The 24,166-nt window shown below is 38.6% G+C and overlaps 1 protein-coding gene across 3 annotated transcripts in view; it reads right to left on the reverse strand.

Moving 5' to 3' along the window:
- LOC126175727 (uncharacterized) overlaps positions 1-24,166 on the reverse strand; it is a 140,206-nt gene that overhangs the window by 21,783 nt on the left and 94,257 nt on the right. For all 3 annotated transcript variants that reach the window (XM_049922665.1, XM_049922667.1, XM_049922666.1), the window contains 2 exons: positions 16,646-16,866; positions 16,413-16,557 (listed from right to left, as the gene is read on the reverse strand). In XM_049922665.1, coding sequence (XP_049778622.1) covers positions 16,413-16,557; positions 16,646-16,866 — 366 coding nt within the window. The remainder of the gene's footprint in view (positions 1-16,412; positions 16,558-16,645; positions 16,867-24,166) is intronic.

Here is a 24,166-nt window from a genome sequence, read left to right on the forward strand (position 1 = left end):
TTGAATTTCGAGTCTCAAATTTCAGGTGCGGCTCAGATCTGGGAGATTTTTTTTCCTTGATTTCGAGTCTCATTTTTCAGGTGCGGCTTAGATGCACGTAAATACGGCTCCCTACACCGTTACAGAGCCCCTATCAGTGAAAAAAATCACCTGCTGACATGCAGGGTCCATGGATTCATGATACTGTCTGTGTACCCGTACACGTACATTCGCTCAATACAATGGGACTTGTCTGACCAGGCAACATGTTTCTAGTCACAGTCCATGTCAGTGTTGACAGGCCCAGGCGAGGCATAAAGCTTCGTGTCCAGCAGTCGTCGAGGGTACACGAGTGGGCCTTCGGCTCAAAAAGCCCGTATCATTGGTGGTTCACACGCTGACACTTGCTGATGGCCCAACGTTGAAATCAGCAGCAATTTCTGGAAAGATTGAACTCTGTCACAAACGATTCTCTTCAGTTGTTGATCCCATTCTTGCACGATCTTTTTCCGGCCGCAGCAATCTTTGAGATTTGATGTTTTACCAGATTCCTGATATTCACAGAACACTCGTGAAATTGTCTATGGGAAAATCACCACTTCATCACTACATTGGAGATGCTGTGTCCCATCACTCATGCGCCAACTGTAACACTGCATTCAAACTCATTTAAATCTAGATAAACTGCCATTGCAGCAGGAGTAACTGATCTAACAACTGTGCCATACAATTGCTGTCTTATGTAGGCATTCCTGACTGCAGTGCTGTATTCTGCCTGTTTCTACATCTACATCTACATCTACATACATGCTCCGCACCACCATATGGTGCATGGCGGAGGGTGCCTCGTACCACAACTAGCATCTTCTCTCTCTGTTCCACTCCCAAACAGAACGAGGGAAAAATGACTGCCTATATGCCTCTGTACGAGCCCTAATTTCTCTTATCTTATCTTATCTTTGTGGTCTTTCCACGAAATGTAAATTGGCGGCAGTAAAATTGTACTGCAGTCAGTAACGATTCACGAAAAGAACGCCTCCTTTCCTCTAGAGACTCCCACTCGAGTTCCTGAAGCATTTCCGTAACACTCGCTTGATGATCAAACCTACCAGTAACAAATCTAGCAGCCCGCCTCTGAATTGCTTCTATGTCCTCCCTCAATCCGACCTGATAGGGATCCCAAACGCTCGAGCAGTACTCGAGAATAGGTCGTATTACGGTTTTATAAGCGATCTCCTTTACAGATGAACCACATCTTTCCAAAATTCTACCAATGAACCGAAGACGACTATCCGCCTTCCCCACAACTGCCATTACATGCTTGTCCCACTTCATATCGCTCTGCAATGTTACGCCAAAGTATTTAATCGACGTGACTGTGTCAAGCGCTACACTACTAACGGAGTATTCAAACATTACAGGATTCTTTTTCCTATTCATCTGCATTAATTTACATTTGTCTTTATTTACAGTTAGCTGCCAATCTTTACACCAGTCACAAATCCTGTCCAAGTCATCTCGTATCCTCCTACAGTCACTCAATGACGACACCTTCCCGTACACCACAGCATCATCAGCAAACAGCCGCACATTGCTATCCACCCTATTCAAAAGATCATTTATGTAGATAGAAAACAACAGCGGACCTACCACACTTCCCTGGGGCACTCCAGATGACACCCTCACCTCCGATGAACACTCACCATGGAGGACAACGTACTGGGTTCTATTACTGAAGAAGTCTTCGAGCCACTCTTATATTTGGGAACCAATCCCATACGCTCGTACCTCAGTTAGGAGTCTGCGGTGGGGCACCGAGTCAAACGCTTTCCGGAAGTCAAGGAATATGGCATCCACGTATCTCTGTATTTCAATACGCGTTCCTATACCAGTTTCTTTGGCACTTTAGCCTATGTGGCAATTTTTAGGACTGGTGGGAATTTTAAATCAATCACTGGACTATTTTTATATTCAGTTCGAGCATAAGATGCACCTGAATTTTGGAGGCAATTTTTCACAGACAAAAGTATGTAAAATACAGTACATAGGTGTTGGATTTGGAAGTCTTTCTGCACCCCACCTTATTCACCTGATCTCACACCCTCAGATTTTCACTTTTCCACTCTCTATCAAACAACCTTCAAGGAACATCATTTCCGGATGACAATATGCTCTGAATGTGGCTTGGCCAGTTTTTCGCCTCAAAACCACACGATTTCTACAGTCACAGAATTGAAAAGGTACCCGGGCATCAGCAGACTGTTGTAAATAGTGATAGGGAATTTACTGTTTATGACTAAAGTTTCTGTTACTTGTATCTGTTGTGTTTATTATGGAAAAATGCTATGACCTTATGCATCAACTGAATATTTTTGATAGCAACTCTCTCCTAATGTCTTAAGTTCTATAACTCCTAAATTGGCACTGCAAACCCTTCTGTGAAGTGCTGGACTGCAAAGTGCAAGATGCACTTGGAAACTGGCCGAGATGACTTTCATTCACAGACAGAAGCAATTCTCGTCAAGTCACCTCATGGAGACAGGCTATTCTGCCAGTGGTCTGTATCTTCCCGACATAATACGAGGGTACGTCAATTGTTATCTGCAAAGTAGTTATAAAATTTTATTGTACTCAAATAGGAAACTTACAAGAAAATCATTTTTCAACATAGTCTCCTTGCGTTTCAACGCAATTGGTCCATCGTTCTACGCGCTTCCTGATTGTAATGGATCTGGGAGATGTGTTATTTTCTACCGGATTTGTCGATACCAAATTGTAAATGTTTTCTTATATTTTTGTCAGAATTTTTTTATTGGAATTTGCCTTATTTTATGTTAATTTACTTATATTTTTGAGAGTGACAGCATATTGATTACTATTATTAAATGTGACGAAGAATATCAAAGAGACTTATTACAAGTGGAAGCTTGTGTGTTGTGTAAAATGTCTTTGACGCTGGAGTCGTCTTTGACTGTAGTCAGTCGGCAGTTAACTCTTGGTGTGTGTTGACGGTAGAACAATGTGCAGGTCGCCGTCATAAATAATTTGCTAGTGAACAGGAAAAATTAATTGTGTTACTACTTTTTTTATATAAACTTTAAGAAGAAACCACATTCAAAGAAATGGTATTTAAAGCACCAAAACTGAGGCAAACACATTGAACCAGGTCATTTCTGCAGCCGACGAAACTGCATTGTGGAATCATACTTCCACTAGACAACTGAAGCCAAGACAAATATCGCCTTGTAAACATTTTATGGAAAAGGTACTGTTACGAAATATGCCAAATTTAAGTAAATAAAAAATAGTGAGTATATTTCATGATGCCCCCATGAAAGAAGGTTCTCGGCTGAGCTGTGAGCCAGGAATGGACCACTTCTTTCACTGCTTCGTCTGAGGCAAATCGACGCCCCCTTAAAAAAAAATTAAAAAATGCCTGTTTTAGTGGACCAAACAAAAGATAGTCAGAAGGGGAAAGATCGGGACTTCAAATTTGAGTTTCTGGAGCATTTTAGCAGTCTGGGCAGCAGTATGCGGACGGGCATTGTCGTGCAACAACACGACACCTTCTGACAGCAATGCTCGGCATTTGCTTTAAATTTCAGGCTTTAGCCTGGCAGTAAGCATCTCACTGTAATGTACACTGTTTATTGTTGTGCTCCTTTCCCCATAATGTACCAGTATTGGACCTTGCGTTGTAATGCCGGAAATGCATATCCTCCTATTTCCATCTATTGTACTACTATTTTTTTTTTCCTTGCTTTGTTACCTCAAGATATAACATTTCTGTCTCTTTGTATATTGTAATTGTTTTACTGTTGGTATATATATATTTATACATTTATGTCGATGTATAATTGGTTTGTTTCGTGAATATTATTTGTATTTTTACGCTGGGTCTTGCCTAGGGAAAACTACGCTATCGAATGATTACATCGATAGGTCGTGTGAAGAATCAAAGTGTGTAGGATCTTTGGTAGTGTTAACTCTGCCGCGTGGAGCGCGGGCTGAGCAGAGGGAGGGTGGCGGGAGTAGCGAGTGGAGCAGGTGTGTTGTGTAAAGCTCCCGCGAGTTGCCGCGCTTTCGGGGTTTGGCAGCATGTAATTGTGCTCGACTTGCGATGATAGTTTCTGACATGGTGTCGCGACGGGAAGCATTAGCTGGCGCACATCAAGAGCCCGTTTCGCCTGGTGACCGTGTCGAGAAGAAGGCGCGCCAACATCCAGCTTCTGCAACAGCGACGGCCGACAATGAGTGACTGTCGCCACCTCTTCGATCGACGGCTTCAAACCTTCAATCAACCAACAAGGAAGACTGGAAGCAAGTAAAGTTTTAGAACTGTATGGCAGACCTCAGCTTTTCAAACTGTACCATTTTCGTAACTATAATTACAGCAACTTAGCATGAACCTTTGTTGCTCATTGTCCCAATTGCATTACCAAGCAGGGTCCCTTCCTTTCCCGGAATGAACCCGAGTGTCATTGAAATTCAAACGCCAGCATTAAAGTAATATTCTATTTCACTGCTTTAATTTCAAAATTCAGTTAAAGTACTCAGAGCTGGCTACAATATTCAGATTACACAAGCACAAATTAAGAGTGCGAGTTTTGTTACCATATTTTAGCTTACCTGTGACTGCAGCTCAGCTTGGTACGTACTAAATTTTACTATTGCTAATTGTTCAGAATCATTTAATTCAAGTTCAAAGTTAAATCTCTTATTTCTAAATTGCGTAGATTCAAGTAGCTTTTGAAATGATTGTTGAGGTAGTCCAAGACTAACCGTATTTTACTGAATTTCGATGTGCTTCAGAAAGAAAGCTCATTATTAACTTCAGTCACTAAATTAACTTTCGATTTTCCGGTTTTATTAATTCTTTTGCTAAATTAAGTCAGAGTGTAGGGAAATTTATTACTTCTGACAAACTTTCAGTTTTCACACTACACGTGTCAACCTTCAGTTGCCACGCTTCTAGTGCTAATTATATGTGTAATAACCTTTCTTTTTCAGTTACTATAGTGATTGTCCTTACGACTGGCGACCATAATTTCCCCCAGATCTCAAATATCTAATTACCGCTAGTTAATTGTTAATGTAACGGCTGCACATTTACTTTCTTTATTAACTTTACTCCTTTTCAAAATTAATTTCCACCAGTTTCATTAGCACTTTTCCTTTCATTTAGATGTAACTCTTTCCTCCCTCTTTACCGACAGATTAACTTCGGTGACGATTGCTTTTCCAAAATTCCCATTAGGTACACGCGGTTTAATTTTTCACTGTCATTAGGGTCGATAAGTGAGGGGGAGGTTACAGCGTGTCCCAAAAAATCCTTTCTTGCACAACAAATTAGGATGTTTCCATTTCATACTGCGCTGTTTACTCTCTGGCTCGTATACCGTATTTACTCAAATCTAAGCCGCACTTTTTTTCCGGTTTTTGTAATCCAAAAAACCGCCTGCGGCTTAGAATCTGAGTCCAAAGTAAGCGGAAGTTCTGAAAAATGTTGGTAGGTGCCACCACAACTAACTTCTGCCGTCGAATATATATGGCGCTACACAGGCATGCTCTGCAGGCAGAAAGATAAATACTAGAGGCAAAACCTCTGTGTCAGTAAATAAATTTTAAAAAAGGTGGAAGACGAGCTTTGTTCTCCACCCCGAGTTTCGACCATTGCATTTTCATACATTATCCAATGAAGTAAATACAAATGCCGTATTGTTCATCTTCGAATGTGGCAGCATTTCAATGTACTACGATAATCCGACTGGCAAGACTGTTTGGGATGTTTGTCAATATGGCCAACTCTACGTTCTGAATTTTTTTCCTACATGTGAAAAGAGATGGTTGCAAATAGGAACTTTTATGAATTGTGAATCACATGCAGTATTCTCTTCACCATAAGAATAATACGAATATAAACATTTTGCCATGTATTCTTTCGTATTTGCTGCTATCTTATTTAAATCCTGTCTGCCTAATAAACTACGAAACTAGAGTGAGACAACAGCAAACGTGGAAGAATATACATATCATGTCATGTTTATATTCATATTATTCTTATGCCTAATAGTGATACAGTGAGAAATGAAGCACGGCAATTGACTAGATTTTTAAATCTAAGACGACTCTAATTTCTGTGCAGAATGTAATGTACGAAAGAGGCGTCTGCAAAGATTTTCAAATGGAGAAAAATTTTCGCTAAACTCTCGTTCAGAACATCTTCTATCATATGCAGTCTATTATTTGGTTCTTGCTGATCATTATCAAAGAAAGCAGCAAAGAAAACAAATAGCAGTCTCTTGCCATTTTTTTTTTTTTTAAAGCGGCGGTAGCGCACACAAAAGCAAGCCATGCCGCGAGCGGCGGCAGCTCATAAACACGAACTATCAGAATGCGACAAACAATGCATGACACAGTAAAGTATGCATTTTCAGCTTGGAGTGACGTAAACACCTACGACAAAGAGAACGGCACTTATCAGATCAAATAAAAATACGCAATCAATTCAAACCAGACGAAGCACGTGAAAAAGGAAGGGTACCCGTATAAATACGGACGGAGTGCCTGACGCATAGCAATGGCTACCTGGTAAAGCTTAACTGCTAAGCTTACGACTCGAACCAAACTACTGTAGCTGTATCGTCATTCATTCGACCTAAATTGTGTCTCATATTACTATGGACCAACTTTGTTTCGATTTGGAGGTGCGGCCTAAAACTTTTCTCTCCCCTTGAATTTCGAGTCTCAAATTTCAGGTGCGGCTTAGATTCAGGAATTTTTTTTTTCCTTGATTTCGAGTCTCATTTTTCAGGTGCAGCTTAGATTCGAGTGCGGCTTAGAGTCGAGTAAATACGGTAAAGCTGCAACACACACTATCCTGTTGCTGAGAATGCTCTACAACATGACAGTCATTACCTCGGTGCCTATTTCACCACACACACCCCATCTGGATTCTTCCCCAGACACCAGTTTCTCAGAACTCTGCAGGTGGGAACTAGTGTGACAACATGTCCTTGGCTATTGCCACCCAACTGGACTTAATTTATGTTAATTCATTCCATCTCAGCATTTCTTCACAGCTAGTACTCCTTCCTTCACTTCATTTTAGTTTTCTACATCTTTCACAACCTGTCTAGTTTTCGTCGCCCTCCCTCCCACCTATGTTACATAGAATGCACTTCGCTTTACTCTTATTAACTCGTGCATGATGTTGCTGTAATCTCTGCCTTGCATATTACCCAGTCTTCCAGCATTAAGCTCTCAGGTCTCCCCTAACCCGGGGTTCTGGATGACTTTTCTGAACTGCATCCCCTTCCTTAGATCTCTCCAGCCCCTTTCCTTCCTTCAGCCCTCTTCCTTCCCCTACAACTCATCTGCCAGAAGACGTAACCATTGGCTCCGAAAGCTAGTAAAAGTTAAACCTTTTTGTGTGTGTGTGTGTGTGTGTGTGTGTGTGTGTGTGTGTGTGTGTTCTCCTGCTACCACTTGGTGAGTAGGTTTTCTTTTATCTATCCATTTACATTATACTGTAATTGATGTATTACAACCGAATTCCTGGCACTGATGATGGCTGAGGATCATTTCAAAGACAAAACACTTTTTTTTTTTCATTAAGTATATTGGTTTTCCCAAAGCACATACCTATGACTATTTCTGCCTGGTATTGGCTTGAGGTTGCCAGAAGACTTATGATTGGAACTGAAATACAATTTCACAACAGGGAAGAATGCTATATCCCTTTGCTATTTTCATAATCACTAAAATGAGTAAGCAGCAGACAGATAAGAACAACTTATCTCTCCAGAACATGCCAGTAAAGAGTTTGTGACTATTCAACTTCTACAGTTGGTCACCATTATTCACAATAGTTAGAAATTTCTTCAGTATGCTGGCAGCAGAAAGACTGAACATTAGTGTTACAAAAGTCATATTCAGTGACAAAGAAACACTACCCAAGGCATCCAGTCTGTCCTAACAATTACACTTCAGCAGTCCTATATAAATATTCCAATAACCGAAATTGCTTCATTAGCATGAACAATTGGGAACTGGATAACAGGTGCTGCATACCAATCACATGCCTAGCTCAACTTGTACCTGGCCATCGCTGTATCTGAACACTTTTCCTAGTTATGCTTTAACGTCTTATATTTGCTATAAAACTGAGGATATAACTTCATGAGGTACCCTTCTTGCATTCCTTCGATTTGACACCCAGCTACATCTCATCTCTGAAGAGTGGACAGTACATACCGAGTTGAGCATTACAAGACATCTGGACTTGCTGAAGAAGCAGATTAGATATATGGAAATATATTCATCCCACTATCCATGTAGTAGGCATTTGATAGTACTGTAGAAAATGTTCAATAGTTAACGTTTTATACACCATCGCAGAATTTCCCGGCAGTTTAGAAAACGAAACTCAGAATGAGCAAAAAAAGAAAAGAAAGGCTTTGGAAAGATCCTTGACGTGAAGCATCATGGGGTCAATTCTAACATTTGATTCCACTCGTCGGCTTTGAGCGATGACGTCAAATCTGAGGCAGAACGCTGCATAGAGGCAATCTTTGAAAGCAACTGATTATATTCATAAACGAACAAAGGGGTAGCATACGATAAAATGACAAACAGATTTCATTTAATTAGTTACTTCACCACAAATTATATCAATAAGAATCAAATGTTAGGAAAATGAATAAGAACGGATAAACAGAAGTATAAATGTCTGAAATAAACTATTGTAATTTATGCGTGTAAGAAAAGCACAGAGAACCTTTAAATCGAGTACAGTACAGCGCATAATGAAGTCACAATGTTATGAATCAGCGTTCACTTTTAATACTAATTATTAAATCTCACAGGACAAGTGAGTAATGAAAATTTACAAAAAGTAGGGTCGAACAAGTATACATTAATTCCAACCATTCCACGGTTAGTTATTTAGATCGTTTTAAAAACAAGCGTGTGCACTAAAGTGTCACAGCATTTCTACTTATGGTATTACTATCTTCATTACTATGAAAAAGAGAAAAATTTGGAAGCTGTACCTACAATATTTATTATTTTTTCATAGAGGTTCTGAGAGCAAGAAGAAATCGGAAATCCTACAAAAACATACTTCACAGATTCACTGCAAGTGTCCAAAAATTATGAACCATCGAATAGTTAGAATCGGTAACTAAAATTGACCCATATAGAACGTCAGTTATAGTTAACGACTGCATTTTTTAATAATCCACGGTAGTTTTAGAGAGCAATCACAAATGTAGAAATGCTATTACGTTTCAGTGCACACAACTGCAAAAATAATTTACATATGGATCATGGAGTGGTTGGAATCTGTACTGGAATTTACCGACATACGTTAATTCTAGTTATCGGTTCCAGTATTCTTTATAAGTTTTTTTTTTCTTTTTTTGTAGATATTCGTTAGTCATGTACTGGCTTTTCTGTTGGAACTGATGTGACGGTTTCTCTTCATTTTATGCAACTGTTTCATATCTGTTGTCATTCATTTCATTTTCCTGTTTTTGTGATACATTTTGGTTTCTCTCCACCCAAAACCCAACTTTCCTGCGCTTCTCCCATTAGATTCAATAATTAATAGTAAAATTAAATCTATGTTAAACCAGTATGACTTCACAATGCTTTTTGCTGTAATGCAATTTAAAGTGCTTTTCTAGTAGCAAAAAGTATGAGAATACTTCTTACTGGACATGAAAATTTGTTTTTAATTCTTGCTCTTAATCATTTTCGTTATCTACAGTTCGTTTCGATATAAATCATTATTAAGTAAATAACTTTGAAAGTAATGCTTTTTAAACGATCAATTGCAATATTTTTCCATGACCTGTTACAATTCGTTTCAGCAGTTGTCAGAGAGTGCCAGAAAACTACATTACTGTGCCTTCGCAGCTACGATCACTTAGGTAGAATGTATGTTCGTACGTTTATGGCATTAAGAGATCTTATGTTACATCATAAATGAAACAGGACATCAGAGGATACTCCAAGAGCATCGGAATTTTGTAAACCATACTACAATGCGTAATTCGGCTTTAACAGCACATTCGTATGTCCAGATTCAAGAAGAAGTAGGCCCCAAGCTGATATTTAACTTTTCAGTGCGGTTTTCAGAGTGCAAATTTTCTTGGAGCACCAGTACTGTATTATCTCATGTTTAGTTCTTTATTATGGCATAATGCGGTACGTCCCAAAAGTTAACAACATGTACAGTAAAAACTCGATTAACCATCACTCTTTAAACTGTCAGTTTCTGTAAACCGTCACTGCTGTAACAGCATAATAATACTGTAATGACAGAATGCTCTAAGGTGCAGTGACGTGCTCGCTTTGTTTATTTACTCTATTTTAGTGGGAAGTGAATGTACCCACCCGCCGAAGAATGGTACATAAAATATGACCTTCAGTTGACATGCTAACACATCTCCCCCTTTTCTTGTCTTTGTCTCACTTGTGAGTCAACAATCACCACTGGATCGGTTTCCAGTTGTGGTGAGAAGACTGTAAGTGTCGCATTGTATCTAGCGGGCTGTGCCATGTTACGTGTTTTCCACTTGAATAAGCTTTATTGTCTAATATTTTACACTATCGTATTTAGTGCAGTTGTGTGATACAGTGACTTGATAAAATGTCTGAAAAACGAAAACATGTTGTTTTAGGACTTAATCAAAAACTTGAAATTATAAAACGCTTAAGAAAAGGCAAAACTGCGACAAGTGTAGCACTGATTTATGGTACTGGAAGAGCAACAGTTAACGATATAAAACATGATGCTGATAAAATAGAACAACATGTGTCAACAATGCAGAGCATGGATGGAGATGTGCGAACAAGAAAGACAATGAAACCTGCAAAATATGATGAATTGGACACTGCAATGTACCGATGGTTTATACAAGCAAGAAGTCAGGGGATTCCACTTTCAGGGCCTATAATAATGGCCAAGGCTGTTGAAATGAACAACAAACTTGATGGTGTCTTGTCTTTTACAGCAAGTATCGGATGGCTCGACAAGTTTAAATTTAGTCATGGCATACGCCAACTTGATATCAGTGGAGAAAAACTCAGCGCGGATAGTTCTGTAATTGCTGAGTTCCAGGAACAATTTAAAGAAAAAGTGGCTGAATTGAATCTTGTTAGGGAGCAAGTTCACAATTGTGATGAAACTGGGCTTCATTGGAAGGCTTTACCACAAAAGACATTAGCATCACTCTCTAAAAAAGCTGCTCCAGGTTTCAAAGTACAAACAGATCGCATCACTGCTATGGTTTGCGAAAATGCGACCGGCAATCATAGGCTACCCCTACTTGTGACTGGGAAATCAAGAAAACCTCGTGCATTCAAGAATCTCCCTGCACAATACTACACCCAGAAGAGTGCTTGGATGGATCAAACGATTTTTTCTGACTGGTTTCACAAACAATTTGTACCTCAAGTTAGAGCACATTGGGCTGAAAAAAAGTTGCCACAGAAAGCGCTATTGCTACTAGACAATGACCCAACGCACCCTACTTGTGAAATGAAAAGTGATGATGGCAACATAACATGTCTCTTCCTTCCAGCAAACACAACTTCACTTATACAGCCCATGGATCAGGGAATCATCGAAAAAATGAAACATTGTTATGGAAAAATATTTATCGAAAGTTTGCTCTCATCTGATGAATCAACATCTGTAAAACAGTTTTGGAGATCTTACAGTATTAAGGCTGCCATTTTCAATGTTGCCAGTGCATGGAGTGATCTGTCAGTGTCAAATCTCAAGAACGGCTGGAATAAACTTTGGCCTTAACCTAGAGGTGAAGAATCGGAGGAACCTGAGTGTGTGACAGTTGACGAGATGGTCAATTTGTGCAATAATTTACAAATCAGCACAAATTTGACGTCAGAAGAAGTATCAGAGTGGTTAGAGTGTGACAAAGTGGACGGGGGTTTTCAAATTTTGAGTGATGATGAAATTGTTGCCAGTGTAAGTGCCACCAAAGAAGAAGAAGAAGAAGAAGAAGGAGGAGGGGCTGATGAAGACAAGTGTTCAAACCATGAAGAATAACAATCTGCCATTCAGAGGCCGAAACAATGTGGTCCAAGTGTATAGAATGGTTTGAAAGTCAAGAAGAGGCTAATGCAATGCAGGCTCTACTGCTCCGAAAAATATGAAATATTGCTGTGGTGAAAGCTCAAACATCAAAAAGGCAGAAGAAACTGACTGACTATTTCCAAGCTAGATAAACTATTTCATCTGTAAGTTTATAGTACAGTACAGTACTGTACATTACGTATTTTGCAACTTTTGCAGCTACTGTACGGAAGTTTTTATCATGTAATAAATAGTTTTATTTGCTATTACAATCGTGTTTAATTTGTTTTCGCTCCGAAATGTTATTATATTACTGTGAGAGTGATATGTGTCTATACATAAAATAATTGACTGAGGTTATGTTTTGGAGGAATACAGTGTTTCTGTTATCCGTCTATTCGCTCAACCGTCACGATCTCGGTACCAAAGATGACGGTTAATCGAGTTTCCACTATACTTGGAATTCCACAAGCAGTTGACACTAGCCAATAGTGTTTCAAATGAATTGACTGCCTCTGTGCAAAAGATTAATCAAAGCCAAATTTTTTTTAGCAACTCGACAAAAATAATGTCATTGTTCTGCAAGGCAATTAAGAGCCGACTGCCAAAAACCTGAAAATAAAAATCAGAAAAACTAATAACATATTTTAGCCTTCCATAATTATCTGAACATTTTAATTCACTTTATAGCTCCTGGCCACAGAAATCCGCTCTGTTCTTGAGAGCTATAAACCCAGAGAATACAGCAAAATCATTAAACGTAAACACAGTTCATGTAGAGACTACCCCTTATCCCATTACAATTCAGACTGCTCTGCGCATGCGTAAATCTGGCATCCAGAAAAATGTTTGCAGTAACATCTGGCTGCTTGTTGCTACTGCTGATACAGCTTGTGTATAATTACTTTAAGTAGCCAGAAGTGGGAGATGGTACATCTCATATGCAACTCAATTGCGCATGCGCAGAAGCCCGCTGGCGACTGCTCAAACGAACTTAATGTTAATCATCGTGATGTCACGCCCACTGGAAGAAGGTGGTTGTTACGAAATATTGCCTAGTCTTCATCCTAAGGCATTTGACACATTTTGCTGCTGACAAACGCTTTTGTGTGTGCTGTCTTTTGTTGCGTACTTCCTTTGCAACTGAAGTTCTATTTATTTTTTCCTCTTATTTTTTTATTGCTGCAGCATTATATTGCAGTAACGAGCTAAAGTAAAATTCTTTGTTAGAATATCAGTTCTTACCAGTAAAAACTTATCATTTAATGAAAACTAAAGCAATTAAAAATTCCAGGAACTCTTAAAAATTTCCGGGCTTTTCCCGGTCTTTTCCCAGATGAAAAAATTCCCATATTTTTCCCGGATCGTGTACACCTTATATACAGAACACCAGTAAACATTGTTGCTATTCAATGTACCTTTTAATAATGACAACATATCCTATCTGCAGTAATCTTTCTGTATCTTCATGTTATACACCAAAAAATACGAGAGAACCAGTTTTTTGTTATATTTCACGTAATATTGCCTTCTCTCTCTCTCTCTCTCTCTCTCTCTCTCTCTCTCTCTCTCTCTCTCTCTCTCTCTCTCTCTCTCTCTCTCTCTCCCCCCCCCCCCCCCCCCAAGCTTCTTTTTCCCTCTCCCTCAGAGTAATTAAGATAGTTTTGACTGATTACAAACTACTCCACTGGCACAAAAATTATAAAGCATATACACTGAAGAGCCAAAGAAACTGGTACACCTGCCTAATGTCATTTAGTGCCCCCACAAGCACGCAGAAGTTCCACAACATGATGTGGCATGGACTCAACTATTGTCTGAATCAGTGCTGAAGGGAAATGACATCATGAGTCCTGCAGGGCTGTCCATAAATCCATAAGAGTACAAGGGGGTTGAGATCTCGTCTGAACAGCACATTGCAAGACATCCCAGATATGCTCAATAATGTTCATGTCTGGGGAGTCTGGTGGCCAGTGGAAGTGTTTAAACTCAGATGTGTGTTCCTGAAGCCACTCTGTAGCAATTCTGGATGTGTCACATTGTCCTGCTGGAACTGTCCAAGTCTTCCGGAATGCACAATGGACATGAATGGATGTAAATGATCAGACAGGATGCTTACATATGCGTCACCTGACAGAGTCGCATCTGGACGTTCCAGGGGTCCCATATCACTCCAACTACACATGAACCACACCATTACAGAGCCTCCATCAGCTTCAACAGTCCCTTGCTCGCATGCAGGGTCCATGGATTCATGAAGTTGTCTCCCTACACATACACATCCATCCGCTTGATACAATTTGAAATGACTCATCCAACCAGGGAACATGTTTCCAGTCAACAGTCCAGTTGGTGTTGATGGGCCCAGGCAAGGCGTAAAGCTTTGTGTCTTGGAATCATCAAGGATCTTTTTCTGGCCGCAGCAATGTCAGAGATTTGATGTTTTACTAGATTCCTGATATTCATGGTACATTCATGAGATGATCGTACAGGAACATCCCCACTTCATCACTACCTTAGAGATGTTGTGGCCCATCGCTCGTGTGCTAACTATAACATCATGTTCAAACTCAACTAAATCTTGATAACCTGCCATTGTAGCAGCAGTAACCAATCTAACACCTGCACCAGACTATACCAGTTTCTTTGGTGCTTCCCTCCTTTTAATTGTCTCAGAGTGAATTAATCTAATTGTGAATGGTTGCTTGGTTTGGATGAGGTAACTAGTACTTCCAAAGTGTGATGAATATTAGCTACTCCACTTGTGATATATGATATGTATTCTGTATGGGTTTGGAGAAGGCAAGTGAGAAAGTAAATAGGCAGTGAATTATTTCAATACTTTGAAAAATAGTCTGATACAGAAAAGCTTTCTTCTTCTTCTTCCCCATTTTTGCAACTTTTTGAACTGCGCCTAGTAACAATCTGATTTTACATTTGATGATAGTTTACAAAAATAGTATTCATGCACAAGGCAGAAATAAAATACTTTTCCTTTTGCACAGTTTTCCTACAGAAACTGGAGAAAAAACAGAAACTGACAACTTAAGAAAGTGAACATAGATTCCATTCTGTAACTCTTCTGCTACTTAACAGTGCATTATCTTATTGAGTGTTCTAAAAATCTTTCACATAATTACATAAAACATTAACTGAATTTTCAAAATGTTCAAATGCGTGTGAAATCTTATGGGACTTAACTGCTAAGGTCATCAGTCCCTAAGCTTACACACTACTTAACCTAAATTATCCTAAAGACAAACACACACACCCATGCCCGAGGGAGGACTCGAACCTCCGCCGGGATCAGCCGCACAGTCTATGGACTGCAGCGCCTTAGACTGCTCGGCTAATCCCGCGATTTCTCCATTGGTGCTTGGCAGAATATAATAATAATAATAATAAACAGGAAACAGTTACTAATGGTCTGTAAAATTACATTTATTTGGTCAGGAAATGACTTTTGGCTTCTTATGCCATTTACAGGCACTGTGATTAGAGCAGAACCATTAGGAATGTAATTCAGTGACAAAAGGTGAACTGTTCACTTACTGCAATGTTTAAAGATACATTAATTTTGTCCAGTATCTAATTGCCAATTGTATGGCAGACAAACAACTATTAACGCTCAAGAGGGCATGCCTTCTTTTTGTAACACGAATGGGCAGGTGTACCTTGTACACATGAAAAGAGTAACTGTCTTTACGTTACCGAGATAAAGATGTATGAGCAAAATCACAATTTAATTAGTTTAGTTCAATCAAACAATGACAAAATAAACTTACATTATATGTGCTAAATCACTGTTTAATTAAACAATAATAAAATAAACTTCCAGTGTATCACTACTTTGCTGTATACAAGTGTCACCCCACAATAACAACCCACTCAAAGTAGTGAGACTCACTCGAAGTATTAAACAGTGTAGTTGCATCGGATCCCAGCCAGACACTTATTCAATTGCTAATTGTCTTTTAGGCAACTGTCTCACTGTGGGACTGCACCGGTAGCTCGGAATTTGGCTCGTTTTCTTGCATGGATCGTAAATTTTTTCTTACCTAGCTCGCTTTTTATTTTATATTGCCACAGCACATTTGGCCGCATAACAGCACAATTTATCACTCTGTTAACTGAAGCAGCAGTGAAGGAATAGGTACCAGTTCACAGTTGTAAAACCACAAAGGAATGGTACAAGACAATATTATTTGTGGTTGGTGCACTTTGTACATAGGCATGCCCACTCGAGGGTTAAAATAGTACTGATTTTTTTAAGATCAAACTGAATAAGGTTCTAAGACAGCCTGCTTAATAAAATGACACTACTTACTTGTTTCTTTATAAAATCTTGATTTATTGCACAAAGAGCATTTTCGGAATCACTCAATCTCTGCTGCTGTTCATTTATATTTATTTGTGAATAATTTAATCCAGATTCCCTTTTAAGTCCATTGATTAATTTAAACAAATTATCACTGCAATAAAACAATTCAGATTGTGTTATCACCACCACCACTGCCATCATCAGCACTAAAACAATAAATAAAATACTTCCATACATACTTTTCAAATAAAATATGTCTCTTCTTCTTAAATGACTGGAAAAAGTTATTCTGCTTCCAAACAGTTGCTTTTTTAATATTTATGACAGCTTCTTTCAATTGCCTCCATGACAGTTTTGTGGAAATGCCCTTGTCAATTGAAGTCTGACCTAGTATGTTTACAAGTACACTGTGTAACATATCATCTTCCATTGGGTTTTGCAATTGGGTGTGCATGAAAGCCTGAAATGTACATGAACAACTGTTTTATTGTTGAGTCAATAATAAAAAAACTTAGGTTTTCTTAGCCTAACATTGAAATACAACATTTATAAACACGTTGAATAAAGGTAACGTGAAATAAGACAAAGAAAAATAAGAAGCAGCAGATTTTTCCATGACATTGCTAGAACATTGATTACCTGTTATATTAGAATGTATAGAAACTACCAGCAATTTAGCTAGGAATATGAACTGAATGACATCAAGTGGCACTGTTCACCATTAAGACTGAACTGTAATGGCCTATTTGCTCAGACCTACTTGCTCTGGACACGAGATGACATCTTGGTGGCAGGTAAGAATATAAGAAAGCAGTTAAGCAAATTGTTTCAATACTTACTCCATTCTTCACTCAGAACACTACAATGACCACTGGAGAGCTTGTGGGGTATGTATTCTGAACCCTGCTCGCAGCTTGTCACTTTTGTTATTGGCATACTTCAGTAACTCTAATTTTCATATATGTTTATCATAATTTATATTACTTTCATTACACATACAATTAATAAAATCTTCAAGTAACTCTTGGGTGAATGTACAAATTCAAATATCATCATCGTCGTTGTCATCCATTTGATATCCACTGCCGGGTGAAGGCCTTGTCTAGACTTTTCCATGTAGCGTGCGTTTGTGATACTCTTTGAGTCTTTCTCTAATGACATCTTTTTCACTTTTCATAAAGTCATCATCTCTGTCTTTTCTCATCTGCAGGAATCCAGCAAAGACTTTCCTTTCCCCATCTTCATCCATTCATCGGGATATATGTGCCATCCACTTTCATTTTTCTTCTTCCTCTTCACTTCACCAAATAGTATTGGCACTTGCAGTATATTCAGGACTACTTTTATTCATTCAATTTAAGTTTTATTCCTATCACAATTATGTCTTTCACTACAGTTTGTTCCCTGACCCATTTGTTTCTTATTCTGTAGCAACTAATAGTTCTCGAGATTCATCTATCTATTTCCTCACAAGTCACTGAGGACACATTAGTTTCTGAATGGTTATCGTGCTGAAGGTCCACACTCCACAGTAGACTCAAATTGGTTATAGACACTAATACTTTCAAAATTTGCTTCATTAAATTCTTCCATTTATTACTGAAGTTTATCTGTACTCAAAACAATGTCATCTGCATAACGAAGGTGGTTCAGACATGTTACATTAGCATTCATTATATCTTCATTTACCCCATTTAAAGAACTGAAAACTTCCTCTAGGAGAGCTAAAATTAGTTTTAATGATATGGATTTTCTTTGATTCACTGCATTCAATTCTAAATTCCTTATTTTTCTACTTATGTCTAATGGAGACTGCACCATTGACGTGTACATTCCTCAGTACATTAACAGGTTGAATCAGTTTATTCATTTCTCAATGGCTGTCAGAACAGATGTAGTTGGAAGTGTATATAGCTTTCCCAACATCTACAAATCCAAGTGATAAAGTAGCAATTCATTGCCCTGTCCTTTGTTCGCAAGTTGTCCACTGTTCTATATCCAGCTTGTTTCTTTGTTTGATTGTAATCAACTGTCATTTGTGTGTGTTTATGGTGATAATTTTAGTGAATCTCTTACGCATTATTAATTGGAAGCAACAGATTTTTAGTTAAATTAAAAGGAAGGTCAGTGTTGGCTGTAATATTGATGGTTTATTGATAGCAAAATCGATTTTCAATCACACGGTGATCATCTTCAGTGCTGTGCTGTACAAATTAAACTCATAGACACTGGTATCAAGTTATCAGTAACCAAAACTAAGAAGCAATCACTTCCATACATGGCTACACTCCATACAAATACTTTCAGAAACGACTTCCTGACACTTAAATCTATACTCGATGTTAACAAATTTCTCTTCTTCAGAAATGCTTTCCTTCCCATTGCCAGTCTACATTTTATATCCTGTCTACTTCGACCATCATCAGTTATTTTGCTCCCCAAATAGCAAAACTCCTTTACTACTTTAAGTGTCTCATTTCCTAATCTAATTCCCACAGCATCACCTGATTTAATTCGACTACATTCCATTATCCTTGTATTGCTTTTGTTGATTTTCATCTTATATCCTCTTTTCAAGACACTATCCATTCCGTTCAACTGCTCTTCCAAGTCCTTTGCTGTCTCTGACAGAATTACAACGTCATCGGCGAACCTCAAAGTTTTTATTTCTTCTCCATGGATTTTAATACCTACTCCGAATTTTTCTTTTGTTTCCTTCACTGCATGCTCAATATACAGATTGAATAACATCGGGGAGAGGCTACAACCCTGTCTCACTCCTTTCCCAACCACTGCTTCCCTTTCACGCCCCTCAACTCTTATAGCTGCCATTTGGTTTCTATACATATTGTAAATAGCCTTCGCTCCCTATATTTTACCCCTGCCACCTTCAAAATTTGAAAGAGAGTATTCCAGTCAACATTGTCAAAAGCTTTCTCTAAGTCTACAAATGCTACAAACGTAGGTTTGCCTTTCCTTAATCTAGCTTCTAAGATAAGCCGTAGGGTCAGTATTGCCTCACGTGTTCCAATATTTCTACGGAATCCAAACTGATCTTCCCCAAGGTCGGCTTCTACTAGTTTTTCCATTTGTCTGTAAAGAATTCGCTTTAGTATTTTGCAGCTGTGACTTATTAAACTGATAGTTCGGTAATTTTCACATCTGTCAACACCTGCTTTCTTTGGGATTGGAATTATTATATTCTTCTTGAAGTCTGAGGGTATTTCGCCTGTCTCATACATCTTGCTCACCAGATGGTAGAGTTTTGTCAGGACTGGCTCCCCCAAGGCCGTCAGTAGTTCTAATGGAATGTTGTCTACTCCCGGGGCCTTCTTTCGACTCAGGTCTTTCAGTGCTCTGTCAAACTCTTCACGCAGTATGATATCTCCCATTTCATCTTCAACTACATCCTCTTCCATTTCCATAATATTGTCCTCAAGTACATCGTCCTTGTTAGACCCTCTATATATTCCTCCCACCTTTCCGCTTTCCATTCTTTGCTTAGAACTGGGATTCCATCTGAGCTCTTTATATTCATACAAGTGGTTCTCTTTTCTCCAAAAGGTCTCTTTAATTTTCCTGAAGGCAGTTTCTATCTTACTCCTAGTGAGATAAGCCTCTACATCCTTACATTTATCCTCTAGCTATCCCTGCTTAGCCATTTTGCACATCCTGTCGATCTCATTTTTCAGACGTTTGTATTCCTTTTTGCCTGCCTCATTTACTGCACTTCTATATTTTCTCCTTTCATCAATTAAATTCAATATTTCTTCTGTTACCCAAGGATTTCTACTAGCCCTCGTCTTTTTACCTCCTTATCCTCTGCTGCCTTCACTACTTCATCCCTCAAAGCTACCCATTCTTCTTCTACTGTATTTCTTTCCTCCATTCCTGTCAATTGTTCCCTTATGCTCTCCGTGAAACTCTGTACAACCTCTGGTTTAGTCAGTTTATCCAGGTCCCATCTCCTTAAATTCCCACCTTTTTGCAGTTTCTTCAGTTTTAATCTACAGTTCATAACCAATAGATTGTGGTCAGAGTCCACATCTGCCCCTGGAAATGTCTTACAATTTAAAACCTGGTTCCTGAATCTTTGTCTTACCATTATATAATCTATCTGATACCTTCTAGTACGTCCAGGATTCTTCCATGTATACAACCTTCTTTTATGATTCTTGATCCAAGTGTTAGCTATGATTGTGTTGTGCTCTGTGCAAAATTCTACCAGGCAGCTTCCTCTTTCATTTCTTACCCCCAATCCATATTCACCTACTACGTTTCCTTCTCTCCCTTTTCCTACTACCGAATTCCAGTGACACATGACTATAAAATTTTCGTCTCCCTTCACTATCTGAATAATTTCTTTTATTTCATCATACATTTCTTCAATTTCTTCGTCATCTGCAGAGCTAGTTGGCATATAAACTTGTACTACTGTAGTAGGCGTGGGCTTCGTGTCTATCTTGGCCACAATAATGCGTTCACTATGTTGTTTGTAGTAGCTTACCCGCATTCCTATTTTTTTATTCATTATTAAACCTACTCCTGCATTACCCCTATTTGATTTTGTATTTATAACCCTGTAATCACCTGACCAAAAGTCTTGTTCCTCCTGCCACCGAACTTCACTAATTCCCACTATATCTAACTTTAACCTATCCATTTCCCTTTTTAAATTTTCTAACCTACCCGCCCGATTAAGGGATCTGACATTCCACGCTCCGATCCGTAGAACACCAGTTTTCTTTCTCCTGATAACGAAGTCCTCTTGAGTAGCCCCTGACCGGAGATCCGAATGGGGGACTATTTTACCTCTGGAATATTTTACCCAAGAGGACGCCATCATCATTAACCATACAGTAAAGCTGCATGCCCTTGGGAAAAATTACGGCTGTAGCCTCCAGCTAGAACCATTTCTATTCAATCCTCCATGCACTTGCTGGGACTTTTCCTGCCTTTATGCCTCAAATGGTTTTAAATAGTTCACCCGGGATTACTGGAATGATTTTATTTCTTTTTTCAGGTATCAGTATTTTGCCTTCTCTCTCTCAAACAACACAAACTAAATAAGTATTGTAATGTTTACACATGTTTTCCAGTGCTGCTAGTTACTGTAGCATCTGCCATCTTAACTGAGGAAATGTGATGTATAAACAACATTTCCGTTTTGTCATATTCAAACTCTTACTTTTTTCAATTATTTCTCTAATCCAATTTTCGTATTTTACCATGTTTTTGTCATCGTTTTCTTGAAACTCTTGTGCTCATTGCAATAACTCTCTTGCTTCATTTCATTTCATTTCAGGATTTCTTCTCATTTGTTGTGTCTGCAATACCTTTTTCTTTTGGATTCCAATGATTAAATAGTTGCCTCTTTAATTTGTAACTGTATAATATTAAGTTTCCAAGATGGCAAAACATGTTGCTTAATTTAATTTAATACACCCCCCCCCTTTCTTGGACAAACACTCATCATCTAAATTTCTGTTTCCTTGTCTGATGAGTTCATGTTTCTGTCTAGCTTTGTATCTATCTCATTCCATATCCGACAAGTCTATGATCTCCTGAAATCTTTATGTGGTTTACGACTGTACATCCTGAACAGTTTCTTTACTGTTCGATAAAATACAGTCTGTCTGACTGCCTAGTTCATATGCCATTTGTTTTCTTCTGAAACAAGTTTTAAGGACAAAACAATCTTCAAGAGATATATGACTAATTCCTGCCCTATGACATTTCTGCTGTCATGCAACAGTTTCCCAATGAAAAATCACTCTTTTGTTTTTGCTCTACTTTCACATTCAAGTCCTTCATTACCATCCTGTAATGGGATTTTCTGTCATTCATTACTTTCTGGAACTCCTTATAGAAGTCTTCTACCTCTTCATCAGAATGTGAGGATGTTGGTGCAAAGATTTGAATGAACTCCACAGAATATCTTTCGTTTCAACCCCACACAATATCTTATTTTTAATCAATCTTGCTATTCTGTCGAAAAGTGCTTCAATGCATGAAGTAATGAAGTCTTATTTACAATAAAGTCTACAGCTTAATATCATCACTGCTCTATTCCTTTGTAGTGAAACGTACATTGTAATTTTAGTTCTGTTTGGTCTTCTGTATTTTCACTGCTCTGCTGATATCTGTAGTATATCCCATCTGCAGTTAGCGAGTCTGTTTTTGTGCAACACATAACACATTTAGCCTAGAGACAAGCAGACTGGCCATCACTGTCTGCACTACGGATTAGTGAGAAGCCTACCCATCTTTTAGCCCTGTTAAGCAATCCATCAAAACAGTTTCCTAATGAATATCAATAATGTTAGTTGAATGTAAGATATTATTTTATTTTGGTAAGTCACAATATTCAGTTCCACAGATCTATAATAAAAGCTTTACAACATTATGAAAATAATTGCTACTCACCATATATATAGATGTTGAGCCACAGACAAAGACAACAGAAACATTTCTAAAAATGTGAGCGTTCAGCCAAAAGGTAAAGTAGAAGAGAGAGAGAGAGAGAGAGAGAGAGAGAGAGAGAGAGAGAGAGAGAGAGAGAGAGAGAGAGAGAGAGACACGGGGATAAGGAGTAGGCTGGGGTGGGGTGGGGTTTGCAGGGTAGGAGTAATATTATCATTATTCCATCCTGGATTTTCCATTGTATAATTAAAACTTACTACATACTGGCCCAACTTATCACTTTCTTTTACATGTGCAACAATATTCTACAAGTAGTCCATGAGAAAAGTTTATGTAACATTAAAAGGATACAAAAATGGTTTTAATATTTCAAACAGATCTAAAGGGAAATGTGATGAGTATGTAATTAATGCATGGAAACCAAGTAATAAAGGCACAACATTTTTTGAAAAGTTAAAACTTCAGAAGGAGTCTTGCAATGTGACAGACTCATTGCACGAATGAGACTTGACTTTGGTGAATCATAAGTGTGTTCCCCCCTGACCCTCAGTTCTGTCGAGTATGTGCTAATGTTGGTGCATGTTAGTGTGCTGTAAGGATGCATTGGGACAGCAAGCAACAGCAACCCCATAGGAAGCAGGTACTCAGTATACAATGGCAGTAACACAGTGGCGCTAGTAGTCGAAAGTGGATAATGGCTTCTGACTTGAAGATGAGCAGTATGGTAGTGCAGATGTCATGTAAGGCTCATAGATATAAATGTGGTGACTGCATATAGACAAACTTAAAGAAAATTATTTTGAACTTATTATTTTTCACTTCTTACATGCTAAAACACAACAGGAAAGGGAGAAAAAGAAAAGCCTATATTGATCCGCCACCATTCACTGGACAGTGGGTAGCAGAGCACACATGTGGGAGTGGAAACGGGCCTTGTGTGTAAAATTACAAATATGTTGCAAAAGCTGTGGACACTGAACTGAAAAGACAAGCTCTTGCTAACAAAAGAAACCTCTGTCGAGGTGGTAAATGGCACATATAACATACAAGTGACACGCCCTGTTTTTGTACAGATAGCACTGAGTATGTACTGGTGGGTGACTGTCTGCAATAGCTGAAATTTTGTTTACGGTCCACTAGATAGGGTTATGATTAATGTTCAGAGAACAACATTAGATAACTGAATACCATCACTTTCATATAACTTCAGGGATTTAAGAGTGTGCACGCAGCATTTCCCTTCTCACCCCTCGAACACTAATTATAAACCATAAAAAATTCTGCTCTTAACAGCAGGTCATTTAGGAAGCTGGCAGTAGCTCACACCAGCCTCGTGG

Source organism: Schistocerca cancellata, chromosome 3 (assembly GCF_023864275.1).
Source record: "Schistocerca cancellata isolate TAMUIC-IGC-003103 chromosome 3, iqSchCanc2.1, whole genome shotgun sequence".
NCBI lineage: Eukaryota > Metazoa > Arthropoda > Insecta > Orthoptera > Acrididae > Schistocerca > Schistocerca cancellata.